The sequence below is a fragment of the Montipora capricornis genome, chromosome 7 (genome assembly GCF_036669925.1).
Source record: "Montipora capricornis isolate CH-2021 chromosome 7, ASM3666992v2, whole genome shotgun sequence".
Taxonomy (NCBI): Eukaryota; Metazoa; Cnidaria; class Anthozoa; order Scleractinia; family Acroporidae; genus Montipora; species Montipora capricornis.
Window position 1 is genome coordinate 26,980,599 of NC_090889.1, and position 18,295 is coordinate 26,998,893.

The following is an 18,295-nucleotide window of genomic DNA, read 5'->3' on the forward strand; positions in this document are numbered from 1 at the left end:
TGATGATAAAAGCGGTATGTTTGGTGCGTTTCGAAGCAGCAAGGATAATAAAAATATGTTTAAAATAGCATTTTAGCAGATGTTTGACAATTTTAATGTGAATCTCCGCAAAAACGAAGGCCGTTTCTAACTTATATTCCACGTATTCCTATTCCGGATTACGGTCAATCGAACGCACCCTTAATTACAACTGAAAGGTCGTCTGGTTTAACTGCAGGATGCCCGGCCACTCCAAAACACTTCCAAAAAAGATTGCAGCTACGGGGCTACTTGGTTTCATGGCCATGTTCAAACAATGGCTAAGTTTTCATCTGCTTAAAATACGAACAAATAACAAAAAAACCTCAGGGTACTGCTTACCTCGTTCTTATAAAGAGTGAAAGGTGAGGCATCCCATAGCGACGATCGTCAGGGATATAGAAATACAACTGAGGTTACTTAAACCCTTCTTGGGTGTCCTCCACCAAAACAATTCGTACATGTGCTCTTTTCAAGAAAACCCCCACAAAATATATGCCTTTGAAGAGGGCTTGCTGCTATGTGGAATGGCCTTAACAACAAAGTTAAGGAGGTGCTTGAGCTCAACTCTCTCGGGTCTGTTACAATTTGTGGGATTTGTGGAAGAACTTATTTTAGTTGTTATGAACCTTGTTAGGTAATTCATATTTCACATGAAATATCATTTCCCACCAATATTGTGATGTTCTTCGACTTCTCATTCTACGAGGACAGTCAGTCATACTTTTGTAACAAAGAGTAGAAATATACCTTGAAACCACTTTCACTGAAAAAAGCTCTAACTGCAAAAAGCGCGCGAAAAACCTCGTTCCGTTCGAGGAAGAAATATCCCAACACCCTCTCCCATGGTCCTGTACTTTTTTTGTCACCAGCAGTCTTTGTCACCATGGTTCCAGAATGGATCACTGCGCATGGTTACACAGAAGCCAGCTGTGTCTTGAGCTTCGATTCTATGGAAACCTGGCTCGTTCCTTGCAAATTACGACTTTTCGCGATGTATCTGCGATCACTCTTTGCTAATAGATTTTTCATTATTTCGAGGGTATTTCTGTGGAATTAGTGTGTTCATGGCATCCAACATTGTTGTGTTCCAACCAGATGCAACTGCAGAATACATAAAGGTTTGTTGCTTCGAAATTAAACTATTTTTCATAACTTCGTTTACAATCTTCTCCCAGGATCGACGATAATTTTGTTAAATATCACTTGGAAATTCCAATTTCAAAGCTAGTTATAACAAGGCACATGGGATTACGAGTCTCTTTTAATCTTGCGATTTAAGCGTAACCTTGTGCAACTTTACAGGAAGTGCATTGTCAACAAGGTCGCCTTCATTTGAAATATAAGTATGCAGCGCTGTGCTTTACCTCGAATTTATCACCCGTTAATTATCCAAACAGCTTCCCCCATTTTGCCACCAATAAGAGCTATTTGTAAGGCTATTAAAAGCTATTAAAAGAAGCTTGTATCTCAAAGAGAATGTGTACGAAAAACGTTAACTGCCAAAAGGTCATCGTAAATGATCTGAAACGTTTACAACATCGATTCTTGTTTGTCGACATTCAAATGTTCTCTCTAAAGTTATCTACGTGGAGCAGGTTGGCTTAGAAAACGAGGATGTTTCTTGGAATTTTGTTTGAAGGGTATGGCTATCTTAAATTTTGCTTCATGAAATATTTACGAATGAAATGCGACAAAAAATACCCCTGTTCATGACAAAGCGAGGACGCCAAAAATTAAGAAATCACGCCGATCAATGTTAGAGGGTTTACCCTGCAAGAGTTAACAAAGCAAACTTTCAGTTGGTTTTTTTAGTCTTTGTCGAAAACAATTCATCGCTTGTTTTTCTGAGGCGCGAAATGTTTATACCCCGTCGCCCCAACATCCGTGCTATACATTTATGTTTCCAGTCATCTGACATTCGGGGCATAAATAATGAAAAATCAAATCTAAGACTCGAATGAAAAAAATTTCCTTTGCGTGTCTTGTGAAAAATTGCCACTCGTTGCCTTTTCTTTCCGAGCAAGATTCTCACTGTTAAGTTTGTTGTTTATCGGGCTTGCTTACACAAAATATTTTACAAAGTAAGCAAACTCTATTTGCTTTCAGATGCAATGAAATATAATTGTAATCATGTCATATTTTAGATGAGTTTCAGAACCACTCATGCAAAAGAATGTCAATCTTAACGGATTCTTCAGGGTGCAATGTAATTAGATTCATTTTTTCAGTTTGCCCTTTGAGCAAGCTGTAGCCAGGATGTACTAGACTGACTGTCATTTTCACTAGCCCAAGAGAAATCCTTGTAAGCACAATAGTAATTTCCTCAAAACATTTCCCCAAAAACTTCATTTACCCGCTATTATCCACTAGCCCCAGGCTATTGGGCAAGCGTGGGTTGTACTAAAAACCAGAATTCGGAATCCAGAATCACAGGTCATTGTTTTACCAATACAGAGAGTAAAAACTATATTTAACATTCATAAAAGCTTACCTTAGGCCTAAAAACGTTTGTTTAGGCCTAATTAGGCCTGAGGTTAGCTTTTATGAATGTTTTATAGTATTTACTCTCTGTATTGGTAAAACAATGAACTGTGATTCTGGATTCCGGATTCCGGATTTTAGGACAACCCGGCAAGCATTTCTTTGCACACTGATTCATACATGTAATTACATTGTCCATTAAATTAAATGTTTGTTTTTCTTCTGCCAAAGTTTATATTTGCCTCATTGCATCATATTAAGCTCAATTTCATCATATTAAGCTCAATGCCTTAACCCTAACCCTAACAACCATACCCCAGCTCCTAAAACCGTTTCAAGAGTCATGTCTTTCTCTGGTCCTGTGGTTTCTTTCTTTTTCTATGTGGCTGTCAGAAGGAGGTTTTACTGATGAGCAAGCCAAAAGTCTGCATAAAACAATGAGAAAGATTAATATTTTCATGGTTGACAAGAATTTGCAATATTTGCAAAATCTCAACATTAGTTCTGATGCATTTTACTCCTACATTGTAGGCTTTGCTGATGAAGACAAAAAAAAACCTTGCTGACATGAACCAAGTAATTATATATAATCACTGAAAAACTGTGGATGTTTGTATATCCACGATGTTTGTCTAATCTTAAACTTTGGTTTACTTAATCAACTGATTGAATCTACTTTAATCCTAATAAATTAAACTTCCAAAGCATCTTGTAATATGCTGATTGGATTACTGGTAACATAGTTTTCAATACAGTTCCTGTTCATTGCAGCAAACTGTTCAAGGCAACCAAGCAATCAATGAACTTGTATTCAAGCACATCAGTACCATCTCCTCAGAAGATCTTCAGTCCATTGTGGAACATGTAAACCCTGGTCTTGATTCACTATCCATTCACAACTGTCATTCCTTCGATGATGGATGTGCCTGTAAGATGTCACAGCATTGCCCACAGTTGACAAGTGTTTCTTTCTCGGGGACATGTGGAAATCTGTCATCAGTGGGTATTTCTTATTTTGTGGAAAACTGTGTTACTCTAAGACGTGTTACAATCGTGTCATCTGAGTTGGATGAATCATTTGATAAAAACAGTGAGAATCATGATAACGACACCAGCAGTGACAACCAAGATAATGACAAAAGCTGGGTTTTGAGTGATGACATTTTTGCATCATTTCTTCAAAGAACAGATTTGGAAGTGGAACACTTTGCACTTTGTGGATTTGAGAGTATCACGCCAAATGGTTTGACACAGTTTTTAGCTCATCTTGGGTCACATCTTACGTCACTGGATGTCAGTGAACTTTCTGCAGTGAATGATGACATTGTTGGAGGAATTGGTGATATTTGTTCAAATTTACAAGATGTTTCTTTTTCTCATTGTAAATTGACTGATAAAGGCATACAGCTGTTTTGTTCTAAATGCAAGTTGCTTGAAAGTGTTAACCTATCTGGGTGTCAAGACATTTCAGATGCTTCAATTGTTGCACTTTCGACAAACTGTACTTCTTTAAGAATTGTTCAACTTGAATGGTGTCTCAGATTGACTGAAAAATCTTTAGATGCTCTGCTGTCAAAATGTCATCATTTAACGTTTATCAACATGTCACAGTGTGCAATTAAACACATACCTTTTTCCTTATTAAATAATTTATCACTCAAGGAACTAAAGGTGGAAGGTTGCACTGCTCTAAAATGTCCTCCACTTAACCTGGCAATTCAAAGTCTAGAGTCCTGTCGTGAATTTTTGAAGAAATGTCATCTGCAGCCATTGTGCCGTTTGACATTTCTTGGAAATCAAGGCAGTGGGAAAACAAGTTTAATGGCAAGTCTTTCCGCAATGACACAGTCATTTCCCGATACTTCCACAGAAGGTGTGCATGTTACATCTTGGAAACCCTTTCAGAGTGGAAAAGGTTTGTATTGCATTTTTTTTGTTCTTGTTCATTTGAGAGGAAGTATCACCCTGTTCATAGTTTTCTTTGCATTATTGCATTGTTGCAGAAAATATTCATTATCCTTCTCCTCCCCCTGGCCAAAAGAACTTTTCACTAAAGGTGTCTTAACCATAGAAATGCCAGTTCTCTTTATTCTTTGTATGTTAAAATAATGTTTATCATACTTATGGTAGTAATGTTAAACCCAGTTCACCATTGCTAAACTTTAAAATCATGAATGTTGGTTTCACTTATTTATGAATATGTGTATATCATAAAGAATGTAACACAGGAGTTTAGAGCTACAAGGCTCACAAGTGCATTTCGTGATTTAAAGGCACAAGTTATGTTTTGAAAGTTTTCAAAATTGGAGAACTTTCAAAACATCATGAGTGACCATAAATCACAAAATACACAAGCAAGTTCATGCAATTTTTTAGTTCTATTCTCCACAAAATCACTCCATTGCTGTTTCCATAGCAACTTTTGTATTGCACACTATAACCTATTTATGCATTTGTCATTGACCAATCAGAAATGCCACATTGTTTTGAGTATATAATAAGTTTGCTTAATACGATGCAATAACTAAGTTACTTCTTTTTCTCAATCCATCCCTTTGAGGACTAATCAAATTAATGGTTAACAACTATTTACCAAAGTGGAGATGGCTAGTGGTGGATGTTTCCCGAGCTGCAAAGCAGCGAGGTAAAGATCCACTGGTCACTGACATTGAGGTGAATGGTTGTTTTAGTATTATACTAAAACAGTGAGATAATTTCTTCATGCAACGATTGCAATATTTGCTGGTGCAAATCCTGCGCGAGTTGCTTTTAGGTGAATAGTAAAGGATAATTCAGAGTTGGAGTAGCCAATCAGAGCGCACCTTCGACGCTATCCACTGTTTTAGTCTATACTACTGTAATATGCTTTGTTCTTGTTTGTTACATTGTAAATTAGATTGTCATCTGTCAGTATATATAGTCACTCTTGTCAAGTCCAACCATTAGTGTGATTGCACTCACTGCAGAATGCAAGGTTTTATTTTAATGAGCTTTGGCTTTAGGTTAATTTGTAGAGAAAAATACACACATACCATATTGACTTGCATAAGTTTCGTGCATGCTTTGATTTTGTCAAACATTTGGTACTGCAGTTTCACAAGACTAGTACATGTATTAATTTTTGCAATCTCAAGGAAAATTAGAGCAAAAGTGTACTAAAGGTCTCAATTTTGTCACTTAATTATTTTCTCAAACCCTGAGCTGAGTACAATCAAATATTAAGTATGTGTAGTCAAAAGCAAGTTATACACACAGCTTGCCAATAATTACAAGTATCCTAAATGGGAGGTTTTGACATTTCTTTTATGCTCCCTTAGTAATACTAAACTATAGATTGACACTTTCTTGTTTGCACAGAGGCAAACATTAATTTTGAACCTTATGTTTAGAGTCTGTAGACCTTGGCACAGATGTTAATGAGAAGATGTTATCACTTATTGTTGAGATGTGGGACTGTGGAGGAAGATCTGTAAGTGAAACTGTAAGGTTAAGGTTTGAGGTTGAGATGCAAACCTCATCAACACCTTTAATCCATATCTTTTTCCTGTTATGCTTATAATTATTTCTTACATGTACGTTTTTTGCATGGGCTGTAACTTATTGTTGTATAGATGCCAGGATTTCGGTTAGCCAGGTTTCTCATTTTCTTGAAAGTTAATGCAAAAGTCAACATTAAATCAATCACTTCCTAGCAGTTTGTCAACTTAGTTATTTGTAGCTGTAACAATTTGCAAGTTTGTTTTATCAAGTTTCAACCCACATTCCTCGTCCCCAATCTGCAATATCTGTTCCTTATTGTATAATAAGCTTAATAATGCACACATTTGGATTGATTCTCTCAACTTTTAATATTTCTTTATTATATAAACAATTAGATGCCATGTTGCCATGCATCCGTTAATAGATTACAGAGGAAGTCAAAATGTGAAAAGAACAAAAATGGTCAAACAAGTTGCACACATAGTTCTAGCCAAAAACGTTGCCCATAATCTTCACTGAACTAGTGTTTTAGACCTACTTGGTGTTGGAAATTTCATTATTCCCGTCTATGACAGAAAAGTAGCGCCTTTGGCAGCTGAAGAAACTCTATTTTAGTTTTAGGAATTGGTGAAAAATTCATGTTGACCATTATTTTGGATTACTCCAAATGACAGAATATTAGACGTGGCAAGTTTATAAACAATTAAGAAGAATTCAGGACATGGTCGCAGTGGTCTATAAATCACTTTATGGTGCAATGCCTGCATACATGTACATAATTACGTATCTTATTAGTTACAGTGAGACTTACTGTAACATATACGGATTAAGAGGCATGATTATTAGCTGCAACAACCACATATACATGTAGACACTACAAGCTATGGCAAACGTTGCCTCAGACTCACTGCTGCAAAATTTTAAAACACTAATTAATTAACTGGTGAACTCAGAACTGCATCTGGCATAACATCAGGGCAGGAAAACCCCCAGATTTGATTGCCTGGGGCAAATAAATTTTGCATTTTGGTGGTCCAGTGGGCATTAGTGAAATTTGCCTCAGCCATCTTGTTAATGATACTTTTCAGTAAAACACGAACATTGCGCACCTATTCTTGGGTTGCACGTCAATCAAGTGAAAACATAAATCGCTTACCATGTAACAACGGGTCTGAGTCTCAGGGCAGTGCGATATTCCGTACTTGAATTATTCGGCAAAATATACCACTCAAATTTGTAGAGTTTAGTATGGAGACGCCATATTGGTGTACTGCTGAAGTACACCAACATGTTGGCCGGAAACCTGCAGAAACATCTGGAATTTAGTTTAATAATAATAATAATACTTTATTATTTATATAGTGCACTCTCCAAATTGCCCAAATGCGCTTTACATACATCAGTTAAAAAAAGAAATTTAAAACCTATTATACATACATCCGTTCAAAAAGTCTAAAACCTGTTATACATATCTAATTAACACCTAAATATAAGAATATAAATAACATAAAAAATTAATAATATGCTAATTTAAAAAGATGTGTCTTGAGTTTCCGCTTAAAAATTGCAATACTAGGACTACACTTGATGTCCATAGGTAGTTTGTTCCACAAACAAGGCTGTCTTTAACACTTTCTGCTGTAAAATGAATTAACTAGCAAACATTTGTATGATACTTCTCCTAGTATATTGGCTGCTTAGACCACAAAAACACGAGGGGAATCAATGTTTTTATGCAACTGGCAATTGTTTTCGAAAGCCATCAATATGTCACGCACTGTGAAAAACTCTGAAATTCAAACTGCTCTATTTTAGAAACGAAGCACGATACAAAGCTGAAAACAGGCAAACAGATATATTTTTAAAAGCTCTTGTAACTGATCAAGATAAAAACTCAAAAGGCTCTTTAGCTTTGTGTGTTATTTTTTATGACATCATGTGCAACCCAAGAATTGGGCAAGTGATATTTTAGTGGGGGCAACTGAAAACTGAAATGTACTGGCCCACTGGATTTCAAATTTTTTTTCCCGCCCTGAACATACTGTCAGGAATATTATCAAATCATATCATTTTTAGTTCAATCTATACTTGTATAATTATACTAAATCTTTATCTCTTTATTTCCTATTGTATGACTGTACAAAGTGATATGTATGTAGGGAATTTATGAATAAACAGGGTGGCTGCTGCGCAACAATGCAGATTAACAAGGAAATCAAGAGCTGTCATTCCTCTGTCAGCTGCCGCTACATGTATTCCACGCCCACACTGTTCTAGATTGTTCCAGACGCAGATTGGCCTTATCAGCCATCTACATGCCCATCGTCACTGTAGCGAAAAAAATGAAAATGACAAGTTTGTGGTGTTAATCGCCTACAATGGACAAACAACAACGTATGAATAACCACCAGAGATCCATCTCTTATTTGGATCACTATTCAGCAGCAGGGATGAATAATATTAATTATGTGGTTCACGTCCATTAAAAAGGGGTTTTGTTTCATTGGCTTGTAATTATTATTCCTAATAGCACTGAGCCAGTCATGTGATTCACATCTTTCAGCATTATCTTGCATAATGCTTTTAATCAACGATTGTTTATAACAATCATCATATGTATGGTATACAAAACTTTTTATTTTGTAGCTCAAAGTTGTTTGTTTGTTCGTTTGTTATAAATGTTGCATTTATTCTTATGCTGCAGTGTCTTCAAGGTGTTCACCCTCTGTTTTTGTGTGAGCAGTCTCTATATGCTATTGTGTTTGATGTGCATGATCCTTTAAAGACAGAGTCAATTTTGCAATGGATAGTTCTCATGCGATCAAAGGTAATAATAATGAACTTAACTTTTCAGTAAGGGAAAAAAATAGGGTCTTGAATGATCAGCTTCATGTCCACAGCTTTCCTGTTTGTTTTCCAGACACCTGCCTCTCCCATAATCCTTGTAGGAACACATGCAGACAGCACAGAGGATCGCAAGACTCTGAGTGATGATATTCTTCATGTGGTTAATGAGGCTGATGTAAATCAAAGATGTGAAGTACAGGCTGAAATAGATTCATTAAGGTGGGATTAAAAATCAATTGTTGATTTGAGTGTCCTCTTGAGTTTCCTCAGCTCTTTACAACAACATCTGTTCTGCACACCTTTAAGCACCTGCATGCTCTTTGGTGGTTTTGACTTTAATTTAAAATTATTTATTTGTTTTGTGTTCTTAAAGTGCTCAAACAGGAACTATTTACATTACGTATTAAGTGTACAAAAGGGACCGAATAGTGAATAATAATAATTATTATGATCATGATTCCTCTTCAGTATAAAATACAAACTGCAGACTAGGGCCTAGGCCTGTTTTGTACTGTAGTCTGCATTTTAGACCCCGTCTGCAGTCTGCATTTTATACGGACAGATTCACTATTGTTGTGAAAGAAAGAAAAAAAGAAATAAACTAAAAATTGCGCTCATAACTGCGACGCAACATGGTTTCATTTGCTTTCATACCCGAAGTGTAATATGTGATGCATTTCATATAAATCAGTTCGTTTAAAAATAAACAAGTTATCCAGGAGCCTTGGTCAGAGCGTGTAAGAAAAACATGTGCCCTTAGTCTCCAGTGTGGCCCTTGAACTGCAGACCTCAGTACATCCTAATCGTTATTGTTCAAATGTTACTCTAATAAATTACAGAATGGTCATTAACCTTTTCTCATACACATAAGTTTGAAAAGACAGATATGTAGGTGGGAAATCTCTGTGGGATTTACAATAAAGAGCCTGTGGCTCACCATTGTAAACGGCCACACGGATCTAAGAATTCATTATGAAAACTACAATAAAGTAATATTAAAATCATAGCACTATAATTCATTCTATTGTCCTTCTTGCATTCAAGCATGCAATGCAAGGTGGACAATGAGTTTCCCATTAGTATAACCATAAAAGTAAATTGTATTACAGAAATATTATTGTTTCCCCTTGATTTTCAGTATCTTTGACTGAAGCATTACTAAACCACGAAACAACGAAACAGTGAAAAGAACACTAAAACACCATGTATGACCCCACCATACATTGAATACTAACCGACAAAGGTGGGATTTGAGTTTAAATATCGTTGTAGGCCTAATTAGGCGTAAAACATTTTTGCTCCTAATTCATTGAGATTAAGATTAGGATTCAGGAGCAATAACTTTTTAGGCCTAATTAGGCCAAAAACAATGTTTAATCTCAAATCCAGCCTTTCTCGGTTAGTATTCAATGTATCTTGGGGTCATATATGGTGTTTTGGTGCTTCATTTCGGTGTTTCGTTGTTTAAAGGGGCTAGGTCACGCTATTTTAGGTAATTTTGTTTAATTTTGTTAATTATGAGCTGTGAACGTCAAATTGGCAGAGCAAGAGTCTTTCATTTGCAAAATCACAGCCACATAACAACTGAGAATGATTTTCCAGCTGTGTAAATGACATTTTTATATAGACTGATATAAATTTGAAAAAAGGTGGGCCGACTCTTTTCAAATTTACCCAAATTCAATCCATTTCAATCCTCTCCAGTTTTGTCCATCCATGTCCCTTCTTGGCTTCCCTGTGTTTTGTTAGAGTTCTTCTATAGTTTTCAACAGTTATTTTGATATTTTAGTTAATTCTATGACCATTCGATCAGTGCTGAAATTGCCTAAAATTGCATGACCTAGCCCCTTTAATAATGCCTCTTTGACTGATCACTCCATAGGCACTTTTTATTATTAAACAAAGACTTAAAAAGTCAGTGTTTTACACGTCCCAGTTCAAAACCGAGTGCAGGCAGTTATATTGAACAAATACCTTCATCACCAACCAGCCCTCTTTAAACCACTCCTCCCCTCCCCTCCCCTCCCCTCCCCCCCCCCCCCCAAAAAAAAAGGGAAAAATCTTTAACTAATCCAGGATTTTATTTTTGAAACTGAAATTTGAAACTAGTGACGCCATTGGAACAATTTTTTCATCTTTATCGAACAGGGATCTAAGGAAAGACAAATGCATTGAATCAAGAATAAACAAGCTGGAGATTCTTCTTCAAAGTTGGCCCAAAGTACCAGAACAAGTGTTTTTTGTCAGTACTTTAAAAGGAATGGTGAGAATTTTCTTAACATCATTTTTTTAAAACTCCTGGGTAACCAAAATGATTATGATCGTCTAAGATATTCTGGCACTTGAAAAAGTCCAGAGGAGAGAATCATGCCTTGTGCTTGGACAATGACAGGGAGAAATGGAGTCTGAAGACCATCTCAAAATTTTGAATTGGATCACCCTAGAGAAAGAGAAGCCCTAAATGTGCATCTCCATTGTAAAATGCAGGACTGGAACAAACTCCCGCAGCACATAGTTTAAGCAGAAACTTTTAAACTTTTTGAAACAAGATTTACATCTTTTCACAATTTCTAAATATGTATATACTGATACAGGGTTCGTGCTGGATTTTGTTTACAAAATTCCAGGAGTATTCAAGAACCAGAAATTGCATTTTCAAGGGATGTTTGTAAGATTTCTTTGCCATACATAGTGTTTTCTTTGCTGAAAAGACCTACCTTTATTATTCTTTCCCACGTCCTGTGAGTTAAGTGCACACACAGGCATTTAAATTTTGCATTTAATCTTACCCCAATAGTCAAATTTGGGCTCAATTTTTTAAATGTTTCTTTAACTTAGCGTGATGCAATCTCAACAATTTTCACACAAGCAAAACTTCAAGGAGTTTTCAAGCAGTTTCCCACAAAATCCTTTTTTTTCAAGGGCTTTTCAAGCGCCCTTGGAGTCCAAAATTAAATTCCAGGGCTTTTCAAGGAGTAGCACGAACGCTGTGATGGGTAATAATTTATCCATTTGTTTTATTAGATTGTTGTTTTTGTTATTTTTGGAAACGTTATGGGGTTGACCTCATGTTTGCTTTTCATGATGTACATGTACTTTCATTTCCTTTATTTTATCTATTAAGCATCATTAATCAATGATGTATTGTACAAGATGGCAAAAATCATGGTTTGTTGCAACTTCACTTGATGTCAAAGGAAACCCATCCAGTCTGTTATCACATGTATCCCGTTATTCTCACTCAACATGTCACCTGCCATTCAAAGGCTACCAGAAAAAAAAACTTTACCATCCAAACACCTTTCCTTTATCAAGATACTTGCTACCAGTAGTCCATAACAGAACACCTTTACTAAACAACTTTACTGATTTTTCAGGGCATGTCAGAACTGCAGCACCATGTCACTGAAATGCTTATGGACACCACATTATTCCCCCACTTAGCTGAAGAAATAAGCCCAAGCATTGTGTATCTCTACAGTGAGATTCTGCAATTAAGAGAAAGCAACACTATGCTGCTTTCTTGGGATCACTTTCTGCAGATCGCCTCAAATGTGGGAATGACAGATGAGAGTCTGCAAAAAGCAACTACTTTATTGGAGAGCAAGGTGTGAAAAGCTTTACTGGAGGGACAGTGTTGTATTCCAAGGTTTACTTTTTTGCCTTTACATTGCAGAAATGTTGATAGGGAGGGGGCTTTGAAGAAGGTACTTGTAGGTAGCTAAAGGAAAGGAAAAGGAAAGGAACTTTATTTAAGTGTCTAATCTTCTGGCGCTGTAGAGCACTAATCGGGACACTGTAAATTCAAATTAACAAGTTAACGCAAATCAAATAAACTTTTGGTATTGAGGAGAGGGGAAAACCGGAGTACCCGGGGAAAAACCTCTCGTTGCAGAGTAGAGAACCAACAAACTCAACCCACATATGACGCCGAATCTGGGAATTGAACCCGGGCCACATTGGTGGGAGGCAAGTGCTCTCACCACTGCGCCATCCCTGCACCCTAACCCTAACCCTAACCCTAAAACATTCACATCTTCGTTTTCTAAGTTGTTGAGTTCATTAGTTTACAAGACAATTGGCAAAAGGAGAGGGAAAAGATGTTCTTTGTAGAATAAGAATGTCGGAGGTCATGTTTCTTTATAGCTGGGGACTTAAATTTTTGGAGCAACTAGAAAAGAGCCTTTGTTATTTCTGGGTAGGGCAGTTGATGGAGTAAATATCATGGCCCCTGTAAAATGACAGACTTTAAAGAAAGCAAATGCAGGGGTGTCATGGCATCTTCCAAACTGAGTTTCAAACTGATTTGTTCTTTCAGGGTTGTATCTTAGTATTCAACGTCCCATCACATCACCAAACCCAAGGCTACTCCAAGATTGTTTGCTTGAATCCCAGTGCTCTCCTTAATTGCATAGCAGGGATTCTTTGTGAAACAGATCCCCGAGAATATGTCCCTCAGTTCATCAAGGCAGGCAAACTAGAGATGTTCTGGCCAACGGGTGCACGGCCTAATGAATGGACTTTAAGAGCAGCTGTTGATGATATTGTCAGCAAAGGGTTTGTGCGCGAGTCAGTTATACCTCTATGCTTCCAGGTAAGATGTGAAAAAATGTGACTAATGTAAGTGCTTTGGTTTAGAATGAAATGTTTAGGTGAAAGTGCACTTTGCTTTTACAGTCTGTAGGGTTAGGCCAGTTGACAGGTCCATGTACTCCACTTTGTAATCTGTAAGTGATCATTTAGATGAAACAGAACATGATTAAGTACACCAACTGGCAGGAGACAACCAATTGGCTGTTTACAAAGCAAGTTAGAGTTGAATTTGGAATCACTGTAGACATATCTAGCCAGTGTCATAATAGAATAGGATCCTGGAGCATGCGCATGAAAATCCTTTTATAAGCTTTGCATCAGTAGTAATCAATAGCTCTTGCTTGATGTTAATCTCAGTTAACCCCTGTTAACCCCTGTTAACCCCTGTAGTGGATAGCGAGATTGGCTGGTTTAAAGAAAACAGACAAATTTTCTGGAATAGGGAATCAAACCCAGGAAAGTCTTTCTTCCCACTGAGACAACCCTCTTCCTGGTTGCTTGAATTTGGAAGAAGGGAGGTTTAATAAAGAAGAAAAATGAGGCAAACAGCTTAAAAAGTTTAACTTGATCACCTATACTAGACCAAACTTTCTGTTTTATTTCAATCATTCACAATTAGATCACTGCACTCTTGGAGGAGGAAGAGTTACAGTGTGTGATTGGTTTGTTCAGAGGCCTTGGCTTTTTGGTGGAAGGTGCTCCAAAGGGAAATTATGACGTTGAGCTAATCATGTCACAGTACAAGTCTTGTTCAGTATTCAAGAGATATTACATTCCTCTTCTTTCAAAGCTGCTGACAGAGTCAGAGGTAAGAATAGTGAACATCTTGAAGTCTAGCAAGGTTGGCTCGGTTGTGAGGGCATTCATAAATGTGTTCCAATTAACAAATCAAAAGTGGTTCAGCGTTGTCTGTACTCTTATCGACAATGATAATCTTCATCACAATGGTCAAAAATGTGTTTTGTGAGGGTTATGACAAGAGTGGATACTCCAAAATAAGGTAAGACACTTTGTGACACATATACAGGTATAACATTTGGTGATGTTAAGTGGCAATACCTGACAACCTCAGTGTTAACCCGCTTGGGCAGATAAACAACACTCTGTTTAGGCAGAGAATAACTGCTGGGTGAAGCACTGATCTCAAGTGATTAAATTGGTTGGGTGACACCATAGACTTAATAAAACTTTAGGAAGTTCGTTTGGCTCTTTCTATACACAAAACTAAGTGTCTCACCTTATGTTGGAGTATCCATTCTAGTCACAATCGTTTTGCAAGTAACCTCATGGCATCGCCATGTTGGATGACACAACAGATTTCTCATGAACTTGTTATCTGCATCTCTAGAACCCAATTGCGAAGATATCATTGACATCACCTATTGTTATTAATGTGCCAACCAGAGCCTCATTGGCTGTCGAAACAAAGGGTTTTTTGTTCCTGTGATTGGCACGTGTGAATATTGTTTATAAACAGATATCGTCCCCATTTCAAACTGGGGAGCAACTTTAGAGGAGGCTGCAAATACGTGAACGAGTATTTTAGAATCAAGCAGGACTCCTAGTCACATGTGGGTTGCGTTTGTTTGTTCTCTACTCTGCTCTGAGAGGATTTTTCTCCAAGTATTCCCATTTCAACAAAAACCAGCATTAATTTGATGTGCCTTACTTTCATTTGCATTCTCCTCAATTAATAGAGCACTTTCAGCTCATAAGTAACAAATTTGATCTCCTGTGAATTATCTACTTTAGGATACAGAATTTTGGCCTAGGTCACAAACAGAGGGACACATCCAAGTCGGCTGGCGTTACAAGTTTCGTGATCGCGTGACAGTTGACAGTGTCACGCCATTGTTTATCGGTGCATGCGCAAATCTGAAGCCCTCCTGCGAGCTCTGCACATACTGGAACTCAGGTGTTATCCTAAAAATTGGTCCGGTCATTGTGCGGATGTCATCTGATGACACCACCGTAGATATGATTGGCCGATGCAAGATCACAGATGGAAGTAAGCAGGCCCTTATCATGACGTGGGTTGTACTGGCAAAGTACTTTTACGTCTTTGAGACGCTGTTGACGAACTACAAAGGGATTTGCCCAGAGGTAACAAATTGAATTCATCTGGCTAGTCATTGCAGGAAATAAAAGCTTGTCACTCAAATTTTTGATATAAATTAACTTTTTGTTGAAATCTAAATTAAATGAAATTACATGCTTTACGTTAAGCGTTAAAAGCTGAAAAGTCCTCATGAAAAATTATGATGGGTTTATGTCTTTTGAAAAGTAACAAACTCAGTAAGCAAAACAAGAAGTTAGTAAGCAAGTGATGTTTGAAATATTTTGTAGAAAGAAAGCTCGTCTGTTGTGGTGTTAATAGACCATTTTCGGATTCTCACGGCTGGACTGGATCTAGCATGAAATGGAGGCTAATGAGGGCAAATTCAATAGCCCTTATTCACGATAGCCGCCATGTTGGTTTTCAAATTGTCATGTAAATTAGCCATGTGTTATGCTGGGGGGCAAACATTGGAATAAAGGCAAATTGCGGAAAATCGGCTCGTCGAAATATTGACTTAACATTGCTAAAAGTAAATTTTTGAATTTAGACTTAAGTACATTTTTTAATCATTTTATATCTTTTGATTACCTCCGACATTTCGACTTTCTACTTCGTTACCTGCTCACTTTTCACTAAAAAAAACATCGAAGTAACATTCTATTTTACTACTTAGGTGATAAGCATTCAATGAACGTAAAACAAATCATCTGTGTGGCTAAGATGTTCCTTGTAACCTCTCGAACTTGCGATGTTTGCCCCCTCAGAAGTGTGTAGCTAATTTGCATGATAAAGGCAAATCCAACATGGCGGCTATCGTGAATAAGGTCTATTTCTGTGAAAAGATTTGCCCGCATTAGCCTCCATTTCATGCTAGACCCAGTCCAGCCGTGAGAATTCGAAAATGGTTTATTTTCAAACTCCGTTACCAGAGTACATGGATGAAGATTGGCGATTTGGCAAAAAGGGGGCGTGCCTTCAATGTTGAGGCCGTATTCTCATCCCTTTCAGGTGACTGTGCCAATTTTCGGCTGTAACAGACCAAAGCATAAGCCACTATACGAGCTTGTCAGTGAATACAATTCTCAAGTCAACCATCATGCAAACTACTGCTGGTTTATACCACCTGCAGGTGAGGAATTACGTTGAAATATATGACATAATAAATACATAAAATTTATGGTTAGGATGATCATTTGTCGGAAAAGTGAACTAAATGAAAGGTCTTAATTAAAAGAAAACGCATAAGATTGTATGAGTGATAGAAATAAAATATGTACTTTATCAGCAACTATTTAAAAAAGTCTTTAATTAATCTTGATCTAAGATTAAATTTAAAAGAGGACACAGACTCCAAAGTTTTTAAGTTTTGGCTAAGATTGTTCCCTGTATCCACTGCTCGAGAATAAAACGTTTTCTGTCCAGTGGTTGTTCTATACAAAGGAATATTCAGAAGCCGTTAATTCCGGGTTGGTGTTTGGGAAACCTTAATACGAGTTTTGGAGTGATTACTAAGGTAGTGCGGCGCACATCCAGTCATACACTTAAACATTAAAACAGCGTCGCGAAAGTGTAAACGTTGTTTAACAGGCAACCAGCGCAACTCTTTCAAAGTTGGCGTAATATGATCGAATTTCCTTGTACCTGTGATGATGCGCGCAGCAAAGTTTTGGACCAATTGCAATTTGGCACTATTCTTTCCTGATGTGTTAGACCATACAGATGAACAGAAAAACAGCGTACTGAATACCAAGGCATTAATGACTATTAAAAGCAGGTCGTGATTGAACTCATGCTTGACGCGGCTGATCCGACCAAGGCTCGACATACAGGATGAAACTTTTTTTTTTTTTAATATGAGTATCAAAAGTGAGGTTTGGATCCAATTAAATATATGGGAATAGAAGTTAGAAATCCTTAGGGGAACAGGGGTGGTGCAGTGGTGAGAGCACTCGCCAATGTGGCCTGGGTTCGATTCCCAGTCTCGGCGTCATTTGTGTGAGCTTGTTGGTTCTCGTCTCTGCTCCGAGAGGTTTTTCTCCGGGTACTTCGGTTTTCCCCTCTCCGCAAAAACCAATATTTGATTTGAATTGAGTTAATTTCATTAGTGTTCCCAATTAGTGCTCTAGCGCTACATCCATTGACACTTAAATAAAGTTGTTATTCCTATTCGTACGGAGATTCACATTAAAATTGTCAAATACCTGCGCAATGTTACACTTATCTTTATTATCCTTGTTGCTTCAAAATGCCGTTTTAAATCATCACTCCATGTATATTCTTATTCCGGAATAAGGTCAATCGAACGCACCCTTAGTTATGTTACAAAAAAGAAAACTCGAATCGATTTGTACAGTGGGAAGCATATTGCGCATTAATATCGAGTCTGGGTTGTAATCCCTGAAAGTTAGCACTTATTTCATGAGCATACCTGCGTAGATTACTTTGCTCATGTCAGTCAATAGCAGTCCAGTTTGCTGACAATCGTCAAGTCGCGTTAGAGCTGTGCGCCAATGTTCTTCAAGTCTCTTGAGGCCGGTTTCATAGTTATTGCGTCTCTGTAGGCAGGAGGATTATTAATCAATACCTCATAAAATGCATAATATAACTGGATTGGTTTTTATTTTGTGAATTTGACAGCTTTGCACGTTGATGAGCACCTGGAGATTCCAGGAGACTCCATCAGTTGGCTGGCTAATATCGCATGTGAGTATATTTAAGTGATAAGACAATGTGCCCATAACTTGCTTTAACATACAAGGATGGCCAAGTTATGTCCTTTTTAAAATTTAGTTTATTGGAAAGCCAAGCAAAGTT

The 18,295-nt window shown here is 37.3% G+C and overlaps 2 protein-coding genes across 5 annotated transcripts in view; one reads left to right on the top strand and one right to left on the bottom strand.

Annotated features, from left to right (window-relative positions):
• Positions 1-50: 50 nt before the first annotated feature.
• LOC138056683 (uncharacterized) overlaps positions 51-18,295 on the top strand; it is a 26,956-nt gene continuing 8,711 nt past the window's right edge. Inside the window, exons 1-12 of the mRNA XM_068902535.1 lie at positions 51-1,139; positions 3,274-4,417; positions 5,892-5,971; positions 8,687-8,809; positions 8,903-9,048; positions 10,978-11,092; positions 12,207-12,437; positions 13,148-13,423; positions 14,042-14,230; positions 15,175-15,525; positions 16,490-16,610; positions 18,119-18,184. Of these exons, the coding sequence (XP_068758636.1) occupies positions 1,086-1,139; positions 3,274-4,417; positions 5,892-5,971; positions 8,687-8,809; positions 8,903-9,048; positions 10,978-11,092; positions 12,207-12,437; positions 13,148-13,423; positions 14,042-14,230; positions 15,175-15,525; positions 16,490-16,610; positions 18,119-18,184 (2,896 nt within the window). The 5' untranslated portion in view covers positions 51-1,085. The remainder of the gene's footprint in view (positions 1,140-3,273; positions 4,418-5,891; positions 5,972-8,686; positions 8,810-8,902; positions 9,049-10,977; positions 11,093-12,206; positions 12,438-13,147; positions 13,424-14,041; positions 14,231-15,174; positions 15,526-16,489; positions 16,611-18,118; positions 18,185-18,295) is intronic.
• LOC138056681 (early endosome antigen 1-like) overlaps positions 8,893-18,295 on the bottom strand; it is a 60,505-nt gene continuing 51,102 nt past the window's right edge. For all 4 annotated transcript variants that reach the window (XR_011133513.1, XR_011133511.1, XR_011133512.1 and 1 more), the window contains 2 exons: positions 17,910-18,036; positions 8,893-9,029 (listed from right to left, as the gene is read on the bottom strand). The gene's annotated coding sequence lies outside the window, so the exon portion shown is untranslated. The remainder of the gene's footprint in view (positions 9,030-17,909; positions 18,037-18,295) is intronic.